We start from the raw sequence: 16,832 nt of genomic DNA on the forward strand, positions 1-16,832 counted from the left end.
TGGGAAGAAAAAAACATGGTGAAGACAGCATGACAGGAATGTCAGTACTGCCAATATCCTCTAGACATAGGTAGACATAGACACAGCAGTTACTGTCACGGTGACGACGTTCCCTGTGGTACTTCCACTGCAGGAATTATTCCAGAAACCTCTCGAAAGAGGAATTTTTTTAGAAGTTGTTACTCAAAACATACCCTTTTTTGTGTTTACGCAGCCACCATTTCTATCAAACATCAGCAAGCAGGGGCATTGCTGGGTGCCTACACACAGCAGCATCCCTCGTGGTGGCACCAGTGCTGCGGCAGGCGCTGCCTCGCTTGGGCAGGCAGCAGGCAGGTGTCCACCAGGTCCCCTGGGTGCCCGGTGGCTTGTCACCTGCCCTGCGGGTCTGTTGGGTGTCCTCCAGCTCTGCATACAGGCTCTCCCTTCCAACCTTTTCCACTCACATGTGTTTTCTCTCTCTCCCTCTGACTTCCCAGCCGTTGGGCCAGTCGCAGTGCCACGACGCAGCGGAGAAAAGACCGCCTCCGGCAGCACTCGGAGCACATCGGGCTCGATAATGATCTGAGAGAGGTAGGTGGCATCTGTGGGCAGTGCGACCTGTCTGTCCCCGAGGTGAGGCTTGGACAAACAACGCATTGCTGCTTCGGGCAGTCCTCTTGCTACCCTAAGGTTTATGTAGGGTCTCCAGCTGTTTAAATGCTGCTCTTCACAGGTATTTGTACGTGCTGTACCATTTCAATGCACTCAATGATAATAATATACTTCTGTTATTTTGGAATATGACAGTCCCTTTGTCATCAGGGAAAAGCTTATTTGCTGATACAGACCCCTGTCGTGTAATGGCACGTGGAGAGCAGAGCCCTGGTGCCTGCCTGGGTGCAGCGTTGGAGCTCTGCCCAGCGTGAAGGTCTCTGGAAAAGCCAAGTCCTTGAATAAATGTCAGCTCTGTAGAGGCGAGTGAGGCAGGACTTTTTCTTTTTTAAAAGGATTTTTTTTTGCCTTACATGGTTACTGACATGAGTAAGCCCATTTGAAAGGTTAAGACTTTGGGGTCTTTTTGTGCCTGAAGCTTGGGAACTCCCACACATCTTGTAAATGTCAGTCACATGCATGCATTTCTTTCCCATCTTTTCAGTTTCTTGTCCTTCATTAAGTATTTTCTGCCATATTTTTCCATTGATGTCCATGTTCTTCTTTTGCATGTCACTAGCAAAAATAAAACATTCTTGCTGTTTTGCAGTACGTCTTGCTGGATAATGTTGACCAGTGTTGACATTTGCAATTAAAAAGCTCAAAGGAATCAGTGGACTCTTGAACCTCAGCTTCCAACGGTGTTTCATGGAAACATAGCAAAACAGCATTTGTGAATGTTTGTTGTTTCTGCTAGGATGACTTTGCAAGTATATTTTAAACTGTGCCTTGCGTGTTTATCTCAGCAGAGCCTTTTCAATACTTTGTCATGTATTTACTTTCTTCTTTTTGGCTGTGGATCATATGCATGCTTCTCTTGCTTTGTTTCTCTTTCTGGCTGTTCTGTCATCGGGGCATCTGCCTCCTCTTAGCCCTCGGAGGAGCTTTTGCTTCGCCAGAACTCAATGGCCTTCTGGGAGTGGGACCAGGGGCCACCCCCTCCTGCACGGCCTCCTAAAAAATCCTTCTCTGAATGCTGCCTGGTATGTTTTAGTTTTTCTTGTTGAAAGCTGCTTTTGAGGTCTTAGTGTAAGGAACCACTGTCTTCGCTGCATCCCAAACCTCTCCCTTTCTCGTAGAGTACGAGCACGTCCCTGTAGTGCTTGGAAGTGTGGTTATAATCAGAAAAGTAGCTGGAAACCAGCTCCCAGCTTCCACGCCAGCTCCCTGGCAAACATGACAGTTGTGAGACTGAAAGACAAGAATTTTGTTTTGCTTCCTTTTTCCCATGTTGCTTAGCTGGCAATTCAGCTTAGGGTGTCAAATCCAAAAAAGCATCACTTTGACTGCTGGATCTTCCCATCCCAGCATGGAGGAGGGTGGTGGTGTGTGGCCGCTGATGTACAGGCAGAGAGTATTCAGTTGGTCCTATCGTCCCACACTCATTCTCCTGTTGAACTCTTAAAAGTTTAAAAAAACAAATTTAATAGCAAGACATGCAATAAATAAAATAAGATTATCTTTTTTTGCACTCTTCAGACTATAACCACATTTTATTTATACCTTTCCGTTCAAAAAGAAGTATTAGATTTCCTATTTACATATTCTCTGTATTACGTTTTCACTGTTCTCACTGCTAATTTTTGCACCAAATTAGATGGAAGTCACTTTTGCGATTGCTTGCTGAACAATGTGCTTTCGTCAGCTGCGATTTTTATTCCCATATGCAGTAGTTTTTCGACTATTTCTAAGTTCTTACAGTACCAGTGAAACTGTAATTACCTAGCTGAGTACTTACTAACTAGTTGAACACAGCTTTCTATGGCAGAACCCTTCTTTCTTGTCTGACCCGCTGGACTGATGTGAAGTGGTTGTAGGGTGCCCTGTCACTGTGCGCTGCTCAGCACCCCCAAAGCCCAGCCAGCAGCAGTGCTAAGTCGCTGGAGGAGCGTGGTCTGGTCCTCTCGGGGGAAGAGCAGTCATTGTCATGTGCCATCCGTTCAACCCAGAGAGGCAGCATTAATGAGATGAAAACATACTTTCGGAAATTCACAGGTCTTGCACAAAAATGGAGCATTCCAACATCAGGCTCTGAGCACGCTGTCTCAAGACTGTTTTCTTTGGCCACGTCCTATTATTTAACTGTTATTAACGCAAACTTTATGAATAGTGTCTGGGGAATTTTTTGATAGGCTTCCCATTTGCACACCTAAACGTGGTCAACTTGTTAGCTTTGCTCAGCATGTAGTCCTCTCACAGGTGTTAGGGCAGGTGACACTTCTTGATGAGCTTGAGTTTTTTGTTTTATAACAAACAAACAAAACCCAACCCCGGAACAGCAAGACAGTGAAGCAAAGAGGCTTAAAAGCCTTTTCTCATAGCTTGGATCTTTTTTTAAAAAGCATGCCAGTTATTGTACATTCTTCTCAATTAGCACCCCTACAGTAAAAACAAGAATGATCCTAAATGTCAGTTTCATTTGAAACGAGCTTCACTTGTAATTAAGAAGTTAATCGAGAATAAAATCAAGTCTGTTTTTTCCCACATGAACTATTCAGACGCGAAGTAATGAGTGAAATCTTTCTCCTTCACTAGATGTATTTCTGCTTCTTCCAAATTCTTTTCAAAGTGTTTTTTTTCCATTCATGTATGGTCTGGTCAAGAAACTAGACAAATGGCTTTTTACTTATTAGTGAAGGTCAAATAACAATGGAATGAAACTTTGCTTGATATTTTGATTTTGTTGCTGAATGAAGAAGGTTTCACGCTTTTATGCACGTGGTGTGGCTAACTTTGTGCTGGTGGCTAACAGCACAGTTCACTAGCTAGTTTTGACTGCTCTGGTACCACACAGGAAAATATCTGGCTTTTTGTGTTGTCATAAGGGAGCATTCCACTTCTTCAGCCTGACACTTAAGCATCAGACAAATCATGTTTTTACTAGCTTAACAATAGCTCATTCCTTTTCACCAGCATCTGCTTGCCTAGGATTAGGATGAGGAGAACCCCTCTGACTTGCAATATCTAAAATTATTCTGTTTATTTTTAGAAATATATGCAGGAGGCAAGGAGTCTAGGAAAAAATTTAAGGCAGCCCAAACTCTCAGACCTCTCTCCAGCTGTGATTGCACAGACCAACAGTAAATTTGTGGAAGGATTGCTAAAGGAATGTCGCATGAAGGTAAGTCCTCCCTCATCATCATCCATCCCTCTGCAGGCTCTCCCATTGCTTATGCTGAACATAAATAGCATCTGCATCTTCTATCCTGAAAGTCCTTCATGGCTGGAACAGCGTTGTTCTGTTGGTCTACCGGGCTGTTTACAGGGTGGATATCCCTTTGTGTTATATTTTTTAACTGCTAAGAAAGGAAGAAAATGTATTATCCCTCTTCTGTTTATGCAGTCCAAATTGGTGGGAAGAGTAAAAAGGGCAGGAAGGAGAATCAGGATGATCTCAAATATTTTAAGGAGGATTTCCTTTAATTGTTCAGATTTAAAGGTAACCTAAACATAATGGGATTGAGGCATTGAGACCCTCAGTCAAAAAAGGAAGGATTTGGCATGTGCAACTTGTGCATGCTGTTTATGCAGAGCTAATGAAGTATAGCAGTTTCTAGTATTAAAGAAGCTTTTATTTCCATTGAAGAATAGTTTCTTTATATAATGATAATTGTGTAACAAAAATCTATCTAGCTCTGTATTCTGTCTTTGATACTGGTCAATAACAAAGCAGCAGTGTAGGAACAGGACAATAGAAAAAGGGTGTAGAAACAGGACAGTATGGATAAATAATACAAACTTGTATTTTTTAATTATTCTTTTTTAATTCATTCTCTGTAAAGATGTGATGTTTCTCAGGCCAGACTATTAGCAATGGTCTCTAGATTATCATCCCCAACCATGTTTTAGTAAATTCATCTATAAATTCATCTATTCTGTCCATTGTGAGATAATGTTTTTTAGAAACCTTTTGGAATTCTTTTCTAATTTTTTTTAGACTAAACGTATGTTGGTAGAGAAGATGGGCCATGAAGCAGTCGAGTTGGGACATGGAGAAGCCAACATAACAGGTCTGGAGGAAAATACATTGATTGCTAGTCTCTGTGATCTGCTGGAAAGAATCTGGAGTCATGGTCTGCAGGTCAAGCAGGTTGGTAACTGGAAACTCAGGACTTTGTATGTACAGTGCTCTATCAAATACTGAATGCCCCCATACCTTCCAAGCTGCTGCTCGGTAGCGTCATTCCAACATAAAGCAGAAGGTATCTTTGGGCTCAGATTCGCTGGTTCATATCTTGTGAGGGTTTCTTTTTTTGGAAAGGCAGCTCTGGAAATTACAATGATGTTGTTAAATTGGTGTTTGGTTTCTTCTCTTTCAACCTTCAGAAGCAAAACCAGGGAGAGAACAAAGAAAGCAAGTGGTCCCACTGCTAGATCACTGGGACCATCCTGTCCTCTTCTGAGGTCTTGTGGCCGAAGAGAAATGAAATCATACCCACTACTGAAATTCTGTCCCACTGAAATGCCATCCCATTATTTTGCTGCATCTTTTCCATTGGCTGATTTATTTAAAGCTACTTCATATTCAATTTTTCAGGGGAAATCTGCTTTGTGGTCCCATTTACTTCAGTACCAGGAGAGAGAAGAGAAGCAAGAGCATAGTGCAGAGTCCCCAGGTGAGTACTCAGCAGTTCATGCCCTGGGGGGTCCATCACAGCAGGCCTGCGAGGAACGGTGCAACCACATGAAATTCATGTAGGAATTCCACTGTATTTGCTTGCTAATATCACGTCTACGTTTTGAGGCCTTTCGTAATCATTATGAAGCTGCCTTGATGTCTGGACAAAATAGCTTGACATTATTGGAGAGAAATGAGGATGCTTACTATCCCTGTCTAGAAATCACTCAACGTCTGTTCTCTACCTTCATTCCCTTTTAGTCATCGTTGACTAAGGTGTGAGAAGCCGTGCTTCTTTAAGAGACTATTTGTGAAGCAGCTGAAGGCCTAGAGCCATAGCTAAGACATTTTGACTTAGGCTAGGACATTTTTCTTTCGCTGATCACAATCTGTCTCCCAAATCACAATGTGAATATCTCCGTGTTCAATAAATCTTTATCCTGGTGGACGGTACAGTTCAGACATTGTGTAATTAATCTCCATCCATCAGTCTAGGCACCCAGTTTATGCTTTGGTTTGGCCTTTTACAATCACTAAATTACTTCTGTGTTGTAAGAGAGGTTGGTTTTCTGATGACCTTGAGATCTCCTTATCCCGTGGTGGCTGCATTGTGCTATAGTAGAGGACTCTGAACTTTGTGGGTCACCTTTCAAAGACTCTGGAAATCGTCGCATCCTGCAGAGGGGAACTTTATGATTGGTCCTTGAAGATGCATAGATGGATGAACTGGTCCCACTCATCAAAAGAGTTTTTAGTAAGCTTCACTGAGTAACATGCTAAGCAGTCTGACTGGCCGACATAAATTCCTGAGAACAAAATGTGTCACCACGAAGTAGTTTGATCAGAGGAGGGGAGTACAGAAATGCATGGCATTCTTAGCATCTTATGTGCTACTGTAGCTTAATTCTATCACATCCTCCTCAGTTGTGAGTTTTCCATAAAAACATACTACTAATAAAACTCAACTCACCAATGTATAGATTTATATTAATCTATTTCACATATGAAAAAGGAAGCTTTTTAAATTCCCAAGTTAATTGCTGAATTAAGGAAGAAATAGATAATGTATTAAGTATTTTTTCTTTTGTCTGCTTCCACATTTCCAGGATAGTGATAATGCTAATGAATAGAGATGTTGCAGTTACCAGTGACCTAAGATTGTTTTCAGCTTTATGTAAAACAAACGCATTGCAGGCCATTTGCTATAATTTTGTATTAATTTCATATATTTTCTCCACTGTAGTTGCTGTTGGAACAGAAAGACGGAAGTCTGATACAGGAATTACTTTGCCTACTTTGAGGGTTTCCCTGATACAAGATATGAGGTATATAATTTGATTTCTAAAGCATTAATTGTGGTTTTAATTGGGTAGCATAATGTAAAGATCCTCACTAGTTTTGGGTTTACAAAGGTTAGGTAGAATTAAAGCTTCTCCTCAGCCTGCATTCAAATCTAGACCATTACCTTTTTATGTTACAATACTTTTTGCATGTTTACTTATTTTAGGTAAAAGACAATGAAAAATGCACCAAGTTCTACTTGGGTTTTGGTTTTGTCTTCTTTGTCTATTCAACAGATACGCTGAATATTGAATCCCTTGGTACATTGAGTTTGTTTCTTTTTGTTAGCTTTAAATTATTGACCAAGTAAGTATGGTTGATACATGAAACAAAGGGACATAAAAATCTGCTTGCAATGTTCCTGAGCAATGGTCTGAGCAATGTTCCATTTTTCAATTAGCATTTTATGACCAATAAATGTACAAATGTAGAAATGTACATGAGCCTAGTATTTAGGTGAGTTTAAACTGGAACGTGAAGTTAGGGAAGGTGCTCTGTAGGTGACCTGGCTTTGGAGAGCGTTTTATGAAGCATTGTTTGAGAACCTGAAGGATTACAGAATAAGAAGGGGTGGAAGCTGATGTGACAGCACCAGACAGTTGTTCCTGAGGACATCTCCATGATCGAGCCAGGTCACACCACTTCTTTGACACTTCACTTGCCACAACCAAGCACTTCAGTGGGGTAGAAGTGCCATAGAAAAGAGGGCAGGAATAATGCAATAACGCTCCTCTGTAAAGAGCTGCAAGCAATTTAAAGTATGAGGGAACGTGAGCATTGTTTCTTGTAATGCCACATCCTTTTTCCACATAATAAGAAGGCACAATTAAGATTAATCAATGTTTTTGTGAGCTATCTACAATTACAGTGATGTGATTTTACCATGTGTGTTATTACCGATTGTTTTGTTCTGATGTGGGATTACATAGATTAGTCAGGTTTTTTCTGAAAGAAAATGACTGTTCTTCCCACCTGCGGGGTGCAACTACCTTGTTTTATGTTATCTGGTTTAAGGATCGTGCACTGTTCTTGAAGAATACAACATGCCATGTAGGGCTAAAATGATGTGCCGTTACGAGGGAACAGGAGGGAGAACACATGCAGTGTAATTAGGAGTATAATGTCAAAGGGGCTTTTTGAACACGTCTGTCATTTTAGCATCCCTCTCATGGGACATGGCAGCTATTTACTTAACCCTGTCCTGTGAGGCTGCTGGGCGTGTAGTAGGTCAGTGGAAGGAAAGGGTGAAGGAGGAGCTGGAGCGGAAACTTGCACACTGGGAGGGGATTCCCAGTAATGCTCACCAGTGCGTGTGTTTCATCTTCCATGCACTTGCTAAGCTCCCTATGGAAGTCCAGCACGAACCTGAGCTCTGCTGCTTGAGTCACAGGATTGCTTCCACTGCTTTTCAAAGTACAGAGGCAGAATACTACTTTTTGTGGTATCTTGGGTATTCATGGTTGTACACAAACATGTCTGGTCATACAAAACACCAGACAGATGGTGAGTTGAATTTGTCATGCATAATCTCGTGGCATCCTTTCTCCTGCTTGGAAGGAATGCTGGCTAATATTTGTTTGCACACACACATTTATGCTGAAGCTAGAAGGTGGGTAATTGTTAAATTGCCGGGGTTGTGGTGCTAACTGAATGAATGGTGAGAGGATTAAACGTGGCCTTAAGCACAGCTTGTTTTTGATGGCTCATGCAAGGTTGTGTAAACAACTTAAACAGCAGGGCTGAATCACTGTCACGCTCTTGGATCTGTGATAAGCCTGTGCTGTAGGTAATGCTGTGTGTCCTCTGCCTCCCTCACAAAACCATGCATCTTAGATGTGGTACAAAAAATGCTCAAGATGTTTATTTTGCTTCTTGCGTGGACCCAGAACTTTTGGTCCAGCTGGGCTCTGGTTTTGGGTCCTTCCCTTCAGGCAAGCCCTTCCTTGTGACCAGCTTTTGGGTCTGGCCGTGCCACCCCTCCCACAAGGAGTGTCCAGCCAGGGGTGCGAGACCTGGGTGCTGCACCCACAGAAGTGCTACGTAACCTGCTGCAGTCAAAACAGGCTGGGTTATCAAAGTCCTGAATGGTGCCAGCTAAACACAGCTCTCTTCTGGCTGCATAAGCATCAGGAGCATTCGCACTGTCCTCAGTGGTGTGGTGATGCTGAGCAGCTGTAACCTCTCCTGGCAGCACAGCTATTTGCGCGGGGTATGTCTCGCCATACCCCAGCCTCACATCCAGCAGGGAAAGTAGATTTTTCTTTATTGCTAATGGGATTAAAAAGCAAGTCCCAACCTGGGGAATTGCACTGAAATTGCCGTTCGGTACTCTGACAAAAAGAGTTTGCTGTGCAGCGGTGAGCACACAGGGCTTACACTGAGGTCACTGATAAAAATAGAGCTGTTCTGACTGTCACCAGCGAGAACGAAATAAATCTGCGTTCCTGAATGTTCTGTTCTGCTACACTCTGCTCTGCTGACACCAAGACGGATCACCAAATCTTCTTAATGCTTCTGCCAAGCTGCGTGGTTGCAGATCCTGATTTGTCCCAAATGCGTGATTTATGCCAATCTGGTCTCAGCCAGAAACAGGTAATAAAGAGGGATAGAGCATGCATGGAATACAGTTGAGTCCATCTGTATGTGAATCCACTCACGGCAAAATAACATATTCTACTTACTGTGTCGTATTAGGTGTAATTTAAGCCAAGTCAGGGAGAGTGGAGGGGGAGGGAGATGTTCTGTGCTTTGATCTTCCCATCCCAAAAGGCAAGAAATGTCTGAAGAGAGCATCTCAGCACTGTGTAGTCAAGTGTAGTGCACGTCCTGCTTCTCAAGGACTCCTGACCACGTGCCCAGCTGTCTGCGCTGCAAGGTCTAGTGCTGGCTGCCACGCTCAGAGCCAAGAAGGGGAATGTTTCACAAAGGGCTTGCCAGTGCCAGGAGCGAGGATCTCTGTGGTGATTCAGCTGGAAGGCATCGCTGCTAAAAGAGGGAGGCTCGTAAGCTTGCTTACAAAGGGCAAAGACTTGTATGTGAGTGTATTGTGCCCTTCTGGTTTTGTTTTACAGGGCACTGAGAGTTAGTGCTTCTCACCTGTCCATCAAAATCCATCAAAAAGCAGGCCTCTGACACATCCATCCATGTGTCATGTTAGGAAACGGAAGGAAGCTTCTTTTATTTGAAAAAATAATAATCTGTTTTTTAAAGGAATTTGCACTAAGCTAGGTTTTGCCCCTGGCAAGCTACCACTACTCCTATCAGCAGTGTGTTACTGATGGTTCTTCAGATACTTGCACACAGCACAGAACAGTGTGATGCAGACACCTCCGCTTGGATTGCAAAGGTCCATCTGTGTTTTGAGGCTTCAGGCAGGTTAGCCTAGCAGAGAGCAGTGCCGAGGGCTGATGAGCTATGTCTGGTATCCTCCTCACTTGTTCAGAGCGAACGCATATTTCTGGACAGCACTAGGTTGTGCTTTGCAAATTTGCTCCTAAGGCCCTCGTCCTATTACACTGGAAGTTCTATAAACAAGAGAGTGTTTTTCTCAAATAATGCAGGGTCTAAATATAACGCAAAGCACGTGTTTGGATATAGCAGATGGGGAAAAACACGAGACAGTGAGACTATACTAGTCAACACAGAAAGCATCAGTCACAGCATGACTTTGCTGGATTTTCTTTGGAGTAAATATTGCCACATTTCCTAACACACAGCAATGCACAGGGGGCTGTAAAAGATAATGGCAACAAAGATCAGTTCAAACTCAGCCGATGATACTTGGAGCCTGCCACAAAGGTTTGGAGGGCTGAATTGCCTGTGCACTTAATATGCAAACTGTGTGAAAATTAAGAAATTGCAGCCCTTTCTTTCCCCTGCTGGGAACTGTTAGTCATTTTTCTTGCTTTTTATTTAACTAATTGGGGGGTTTGGGGAAGCAGCTTCAATCTGCCATGGCAGGTCTCTTCCTCTTCTAAAGCTCCTTGTGCTCTCAAACTGGAGTTTCTGACATTCTCCAAACTTAAATATAGGAAGTTTAAAAAAAAAAAAAGGCAAAACCGCAGTAAAAAAGCCCCAATATTACAGTTTTGCTTTCCTACAGACTCTGCGCATGGCGTTCAGATTACCACTTACACGAGGACCTCTTACGTCCCTGAAAATGTGATACTGCCTGTCACTGTTTTTCTCTAATAATCCTCTTTTTTTCTCAGATTTCCCATTGCTGCTGCCATTAGTGGGTTTGTTAGAGCCTTCAGACTAGACTGTGGTTTGGAGCAACTCTTAAGATGTGTACTGTCCGCTGCCCTCCCAGACATACCTGTTTGTGTCAGCAGCTTTAGGGAGCTACTGTAGTATAAATGGGTCTCATAGGTGGCTGGTTTGGTTTGGTTTTCTCTCTACATCATAAGCAGTGTCTGTGGGGACATCCACCCCAGGCAGTGCGGGGATGTGCAGGCCTACCCCTGCTCACCTTGGCTAAGCAAGCCTTGGGACGCAGAGCAGCTGATGTGTGCTGTAGAGTGCTTGCAACACAACCTGCTGTGCCCAGGAGGGGCTGCCCCCGTCCCCAGGCCAGCCTGGGGCTGACAGGGGTCTCAGTGCCATGGTGCAGGCTGTGGGTCTCTGCAGGGCCATCTTAGAGGTTCGTTCTCGTGGTTTTCAGACAGGTTTTTGTGCTTACATGTAAGTAATCACATGAACTTCTGTTGCACTTGTCACATGCAGGGGAGCGGATGGGATTTGGCTCTGTCTACCCTGCAGCATCTAATATCAAGAGACATTTTCCAGTCCAGCTGCTGCATCACACTGGATGCTATTACTTGAAGCTTGTAGGATTTTTATGATTCACTTATTTTTATTTTTATTATTTTCCCATCCATTTCAGGCATGTTCAGAACATGAGTGAGATAAAGACAGATGTGGGGCGAGCCCGAGCCTGGATAAGGCTTTCTCTGGAGAAGAAGCTTTTGTCTCAGCACCTGAAGCAGCTGCTTTCCAACCAGGCACTTGCCAAGTAAGTTGACTCTTGTTCTCAAAGCTTCACTTTCACATCTTCCTCACTGATGTACCAAAGGGGCTCTGCAGGCTCAGGGCACAGCCAGGTGCCTTGTCTGGGTTCGGTGGCTTCCAGCCAGAAGGGACTGAAGGGGTGGTGGAGGAGCCACTGCCCATCCAGCAGGGCAGGAGTCTGCTCATCTGCCTGGAAAACTAATTTTCAGGAAGGAAACATTAGGTTTTGGGTCAGTGCATTGATCCAAGCCACTTCACAGCCCCACAATCCTTATATCTTGTGCAAATGAAGCAGCAGTGTCTTTTTTACAGCGCTCCTGTGTTAACATTGACTTCAGCTGAATGCAGGCGCACGTCCTGACTGCAGCAGAGCTGGGCTGGAGGCCAGCCCTCCCAGCCACTTAGCAGCTCCCCCCAGTGCTGCCTCTTTTTGCGAGCACAGGCACTTAGGGATCTGCCTGTGTAGATGTTTCCTGACTGTTCTCTCAAGGAGATCTGTTTAGGAGAAAAAAGGAGAAACCTTATGAAAAGAAAACATCCAAGCTATTGCATGGAGTTTTTGGCAGAACTGGCTCTGTGATGAGCTATGCGCATGATTATGCTGGAAACTAACAAATACTCAAATATGCTAATGGAAAGAAAGAGGAGACAGTAGCCTCTTGGGTGATCAGCCAAAGATACGGTGGCAGATCTGTCTTTCCCTGAAGTTTCATTTCCCTCTACCTGTGCTAGCAGTTCACTGGGAGACTGCTGCCTGCAGGCAGTGCCACGAGCTGCGTGCTTTCTCTGAGCACTGCCAGGTTAATTCCTGGTGTGCCTTCGCGCTACTCTGGGCAACTGGTGATGTATGCTGGGTTTGCAGAACTCAAAGAGCAGCAGCAAAGTCCCTGTTGCTACTTGGTTAAATGGTCTGATGCCTCCTGTTTAGTTTTCTCTGCTGGATTATGGATCAGAAGGAAGATTACTTCATTAGACAAGGCTATTCGATGATGGGAAGATATGTCCCATGGTGGGAAAGCCTGAACAGGCTTAAATGGGGTTGCTGTGTGTTGGCACAGATCTGCTGTTATGAGTGGCGCTAGTTTACATCTGTGCTTTGCAGCAAAACCAAAACTGATCCTTTAATGAGATGAGCTCAGTAGCCTTGCTGTGGCACCATGGAGCTCAGAGTGGTCTGTAAAATACATGTAGCACCAGGAGTAAATGCCCTCGATGGTTTTCTAACAGCTTGTATCAGCTGGGGAATCTCACTTTCCACACATCCCTTGAACATCGACAAATTTGGTGCTTTTTCGACAAGACAGCAATGTGTTTGTTTCTACTAGGAAACTTTACAAGCGTTATGCTTTCCTGCGCTGTGAAGAAGAACGGGAACAGTTTCTGTATCACCTTCTCTCACTGAACGCTGTGGATTACTTCTGCTTCACAAGCGTCTTCACCACAATCGGTGAGTTGGAGAATCAATTTTTTTCCCTCTGAATAAAAATTTGTTGCTGTCAGGATTTGTGAGAGGGGATGTTGCTGTTGCCAGTGTCTGAGTAGCTGAGTCCTCATCTATACCTTGTCTGTTGTTGCCCAGCACATCGGTGCTGGATGTTGCTGTGGGAAACCAGCTGGAGAGCAAGGTTGTGGGGGAGTGTTCAGGATAAGAGCACTGCACAAAGGAAAGTAATCAGCAAAGAGTGCTGCAGCACTCGGTTTTCCTCTCTCAGTTGTATAGTCTCTTTCATCTTCCCTCCCAGGCAAGTCCTCTCCATCCTAATGCTTCTTTCTGGCATTCACTAAATGTACACCCCCAACCTCCTCTACGCAGACTGAGAAAATGATGGAGGTCTCAGAGGGTGAAATGCAATGCACTTTGTGCTCTGCTCTATATTTTATATTTCTTCCTCTCTTTCCTTAAATGCCCAAAGATTCCCCCTCCCTTCCCTTCCTGTAAGAATGAGAGCAGAGATCGGATCAAAGTCTGAAAATGAATCTTTCTCTCTCTAGCACTGAGCAATGCCAAGAAAAGCAGGCCCCCATGGGATGACCTGATTATTTGGATTCACCTTAGCAGCCTTTAGCTTTCATTTAGCGTGAAGTGAACCGAGTTTTACATGGCTTTCTCGTTCACTCGTTCTACTTTTTCTCCTGTTAAAGAAATAAATCCCCCCCAAAAGTAGCACAGTGCAAAGGGATTTACTCATCCTTGATTACCTTGCTTCTCCGGGGCATTCAGCCTGGCAGCTAGGACAAGCGCTAGGAATGTAGGGTGGTGTTTTGCTTCGGGTTTTTGAGTGTGATATCATTGTTTTGCACACTAAAAGTGAAAAGGCTGGCTTGGCTTATACAGCCAAAAAGGCAGCTTGGGAAACATAAGGAAAGAGAGCCTTGTAGCGTTAGCATGGAATATCTGAGCCGTATACAAATGGGGTGGGTGCCTGAAGTACGTATGGGTGGCGCAGGATTAAGAACAACATAACAGCAGTAGTAGCAGTAATGATGGGGGGATGTTCACAGAGATCTGAGACGTCGGCCATGCCGTCAGCACTTGGGGCTCCCCCTAACCCCCTCTGTGCCCCCAGGCCCGCCGGGGCTGGCCGGGCGCTGAGGGAGGCTGGCCGGGCCTGCAGCACCACCGCGCGGCGCCGCCGCGTCCCGCCGCCAGGCCGGGCCCTGCCCTCGGGCACCTCCCGGCGGAGGCAGGGAGGTTTCGGGAGCCGCTGCCGAAGGCTGCCCTCGCAGATCGCCTCCAGCAATGAACTAATGCCGGGGGAAGCCGCCCCCGAGCGGCGCTGCGGGGCAGATTTTCCTGCCGGGGGGCTGCCGTGACCCTCTTGGCTCGCCTTCGGTGGGGAGCAGTGAGGGGGTACCCCTCACCGTGCTGCTGACGCCTGGAGCCAGAACATGCCTTTGAGGGAGCAGCACGGTTTACCCCAGAAATTGCGTACTTTGAGGGGAAAAAGAAGTCACAACTAACTTATTTTTCCTCCCTCCCCGTTCTCAGTGATCCCGTATAGGTCAGTGATAATCCCCATCAAAAAACTAAGCAATGCAATAACCACATCAAACCCGTGGATTTGTGTTTCGGGAGAGCTGGGAGACACAGGCGTAATGCAGATTCCTAAAAACCTCCTAGAAATGACATTTGAGGTGAGTGCACACTCATTCCATTTTACATGCCAATTTGAAACATACTCCCCCCAGAAAAAAACTTGGTAAGGATTTATTCTCTTGAGAACACAGTATGTCAGGTTTTCAAGGTAGTTATAAATTCAAAATCGGGAAAACAGTGCTGCCTGCCCACCCAGTGCTCAACGAAAGTTTCCCTCAAGCACTTTTAACCACAGGCTTCACTGCTGTCACTGTCCCAGCCCAGGGCTCCTCTTCTCACCGTTAATCTATTGCTACATCTCATTCCCTTCCAAATCTGCTTGACATCAATCCTAATTTTCCTTTTCTGGCCTCACTTCTGACTACTCATTTCCTTTTTTTTTTTTTTTTTTTTTTTTTAACCTTCTTTCAAACTGTCTTCCCACTTAACACCACCCTGGTGCCTTTCAGACAGTTTCGGCTCCGGCCAGTCCCACATTTCCTCTCCTCCCACTCCTTGTCTGACATTGCTGCATTCCTTCCAACCAGCCAGTCTAACCCCTGTGCTCTTCAACTTCCCAGCTTCAGGTGCTACCACCAGCAAACTGTAGAGCTCCCATCCCCATTGGGCACATTTCTCTGTGCTTACTGTGGTTTTCTCTTGGCGTTTGACTTCCCAGTGCTTCCCTCTGCCTTCCTGCCCATCAATTTTAAGTTGGCTTGGTGCCACCCCAAAGCAGCTGGTGGCTGCAAGGAAAGCCCCATCAGGCTCCTGTAGTTCCAGGCTGTACCATATGCACTAAGGAGGGATTACGTAGGAATAACACTAAAATTGAAGTTGCACCCATTAAGCATATGCAGACTCACCTTAATCAACAATTGTGTGTTTAAAAAAATAAAAATAGATAGCCCTTTGCCCAGATATAAGTGAATTTTGACAGACAAGCTATTTTCCTAATTTGGTGCATGCCTCACATTCAGACATCAATATTTTGTAGAAAAGCTCTCCAGGCTTCTAACAAGCAAAACAGCGGACATTTCTCAGGACTATAGTAATACAGTTCTGTAATACTCTTCTGACTGAAGTTTTCCTAAAATATGGACTTGGGTAGCCACCCACTATGGAAAATGTCAGCCCAGGCTGCTTGTTTGGCAGAAGCAATGAAAACCAAGGTCTTGTAAGGGAAGTGCTTAGGTGACATTAATAGATGTTTCTGCCAGCCCCACCTACAATTACATATTGCACTGGAATTCACAGTCCCTTGTTTTCCTTGTTCTGTTTCTTTGTGATCTTAAGCATCTCATGCGAGTGATTTTTGTCTTGCTCAGCAACGAGCAAGTTGATTTTCGAAAATAATAAAGGATCTAGGGGCTACTTCATAGTGTGGAGTGGTTCCACTAAAGCAAAGGTCAGTGTGCTCAAAATGCAATTTTGAGAGGCTGTTTGCTCTGAAGGTCTATTTCTTCTACAAAGGCACATCTTTTTATCACCATAGCTCAGAAATTTCTAATTAACACTTCTCAGAATTATTCAGAGCGAGTTCTCACAGCAAAGAACATAGTCTCTTCGTAAGCTTTTAATGATTTTTATTTCAAGATATTTCTTTTCTTCCATCTTACTCTGAAACAACAATTATTCTGCTTTTCAAAACATTTCTCATGTTTGGTTGAAAATATTCGCTATATAAATCAAAGGAAATTGAATAAAAACATACATTTGAGACCATATGGAGGGTGGGGGGTGCCTGTTTTGTTGTTTTGTTTTGTTTTAAATTAATTTAAAACTGTTATTTGTTTCAGTGCCAGAATTTAGGAAAGCTGACAACTGTTCAGATTGGTCATGACAACTCAGGGCTACTAGCCAAGTGGCTGGTTGATTGTGTCATGGTCAGAAATGAAATAACAGGACACACATACAAGTAAGCAACAAGTTTTAATTGTCTTTGTCTGAAATGTATACTGATTAATCTAGAAAAAGCAAGGTGTTCATCTTCTCAGTTAGGCAAAACTACGATGGAGCAGTGTGGGCTGATTTGGGTACCAGATAGGGTTGGGTTGGTTTTCCTACCCCCGGATCTCTCATTTCAGAAGCTCT

At 44.2% G+C, this 16,832-nt stretch overlaps 1 protein-coding gene across 5 annotated transcripts in view; it reads left to right on the plus strand.

The window, feature by feature from the left end:
• Nucleotides 1-16,832, plus strand: part of DENND5B (DENN domain containing 5B) — a 117,915-nt gene that overhangs the window by 84,567 nt on the left and 16,516 nt on the right. For 3 of the 5 annotated variants that reach the window (XR_013938712.1, XM_080553228.1, XM_080553229.1), the window contains 9 exons: nucleotides 480-573; nucleotides 3,683-3,814; nucleotides 4,631-4,783; nucleotides 5,231-5,309; nucleotides 6,555-6,636; nucleotides 11,538-11,666; nucleotides 12,988-13,109; nucleotides 14,652-14,797; nucleotides 16,538-16,656. Coding sequence is in view for 4 of the 5 variants with exons in the window: in XM_080553228.1 (XP_080409354.1) it covers nucleotides 480-573; nucleotides 3,683-3,814; nucleotides 4,631-4,783; nucleotides 5,231-5,309; nucleotides 6,555-6,636; nucleotides 11,538-11,666; nucleotides 12,988-13,109; nucleotides 14,652-14,797; nucleotides 16,538-16,656 (1,056 nt within the window). In the remaining variant the exon portion in view is untranslated. Of the gene's footprint in view, nucleotides 1-479; nucleotides 574-1,565; nucleotides 1,677-3,682; nucleotides 3,815-4,630; nucleotides 4,784-5,230; nucleotides 5,310-6,554; nucleotides 6,637-11,537; nucleotides 11,667-12,987; nucleotides 13,110-14,651; nucleotides 14,798-16,537; nucleotides 16,657-16,832 lie in introns of all 5 variants that reach the window. The other 2 variants (XM_080553231.1, XM_080553230.1) reach the window with 1 other exon arrangement.

Source organism: Anser brachyrhynchus (assembly GCF_964034855.1).
Source record: "Anser brachyrhynchus genome assembly, chromosome: 1".
Taxonomy (NCBI): domain Eukaryota; kingdom Metazoa; phylum Chordata; class Aves; order Anseriformes; family Anatidae; genus Anser; species Anser brachyrhynchus.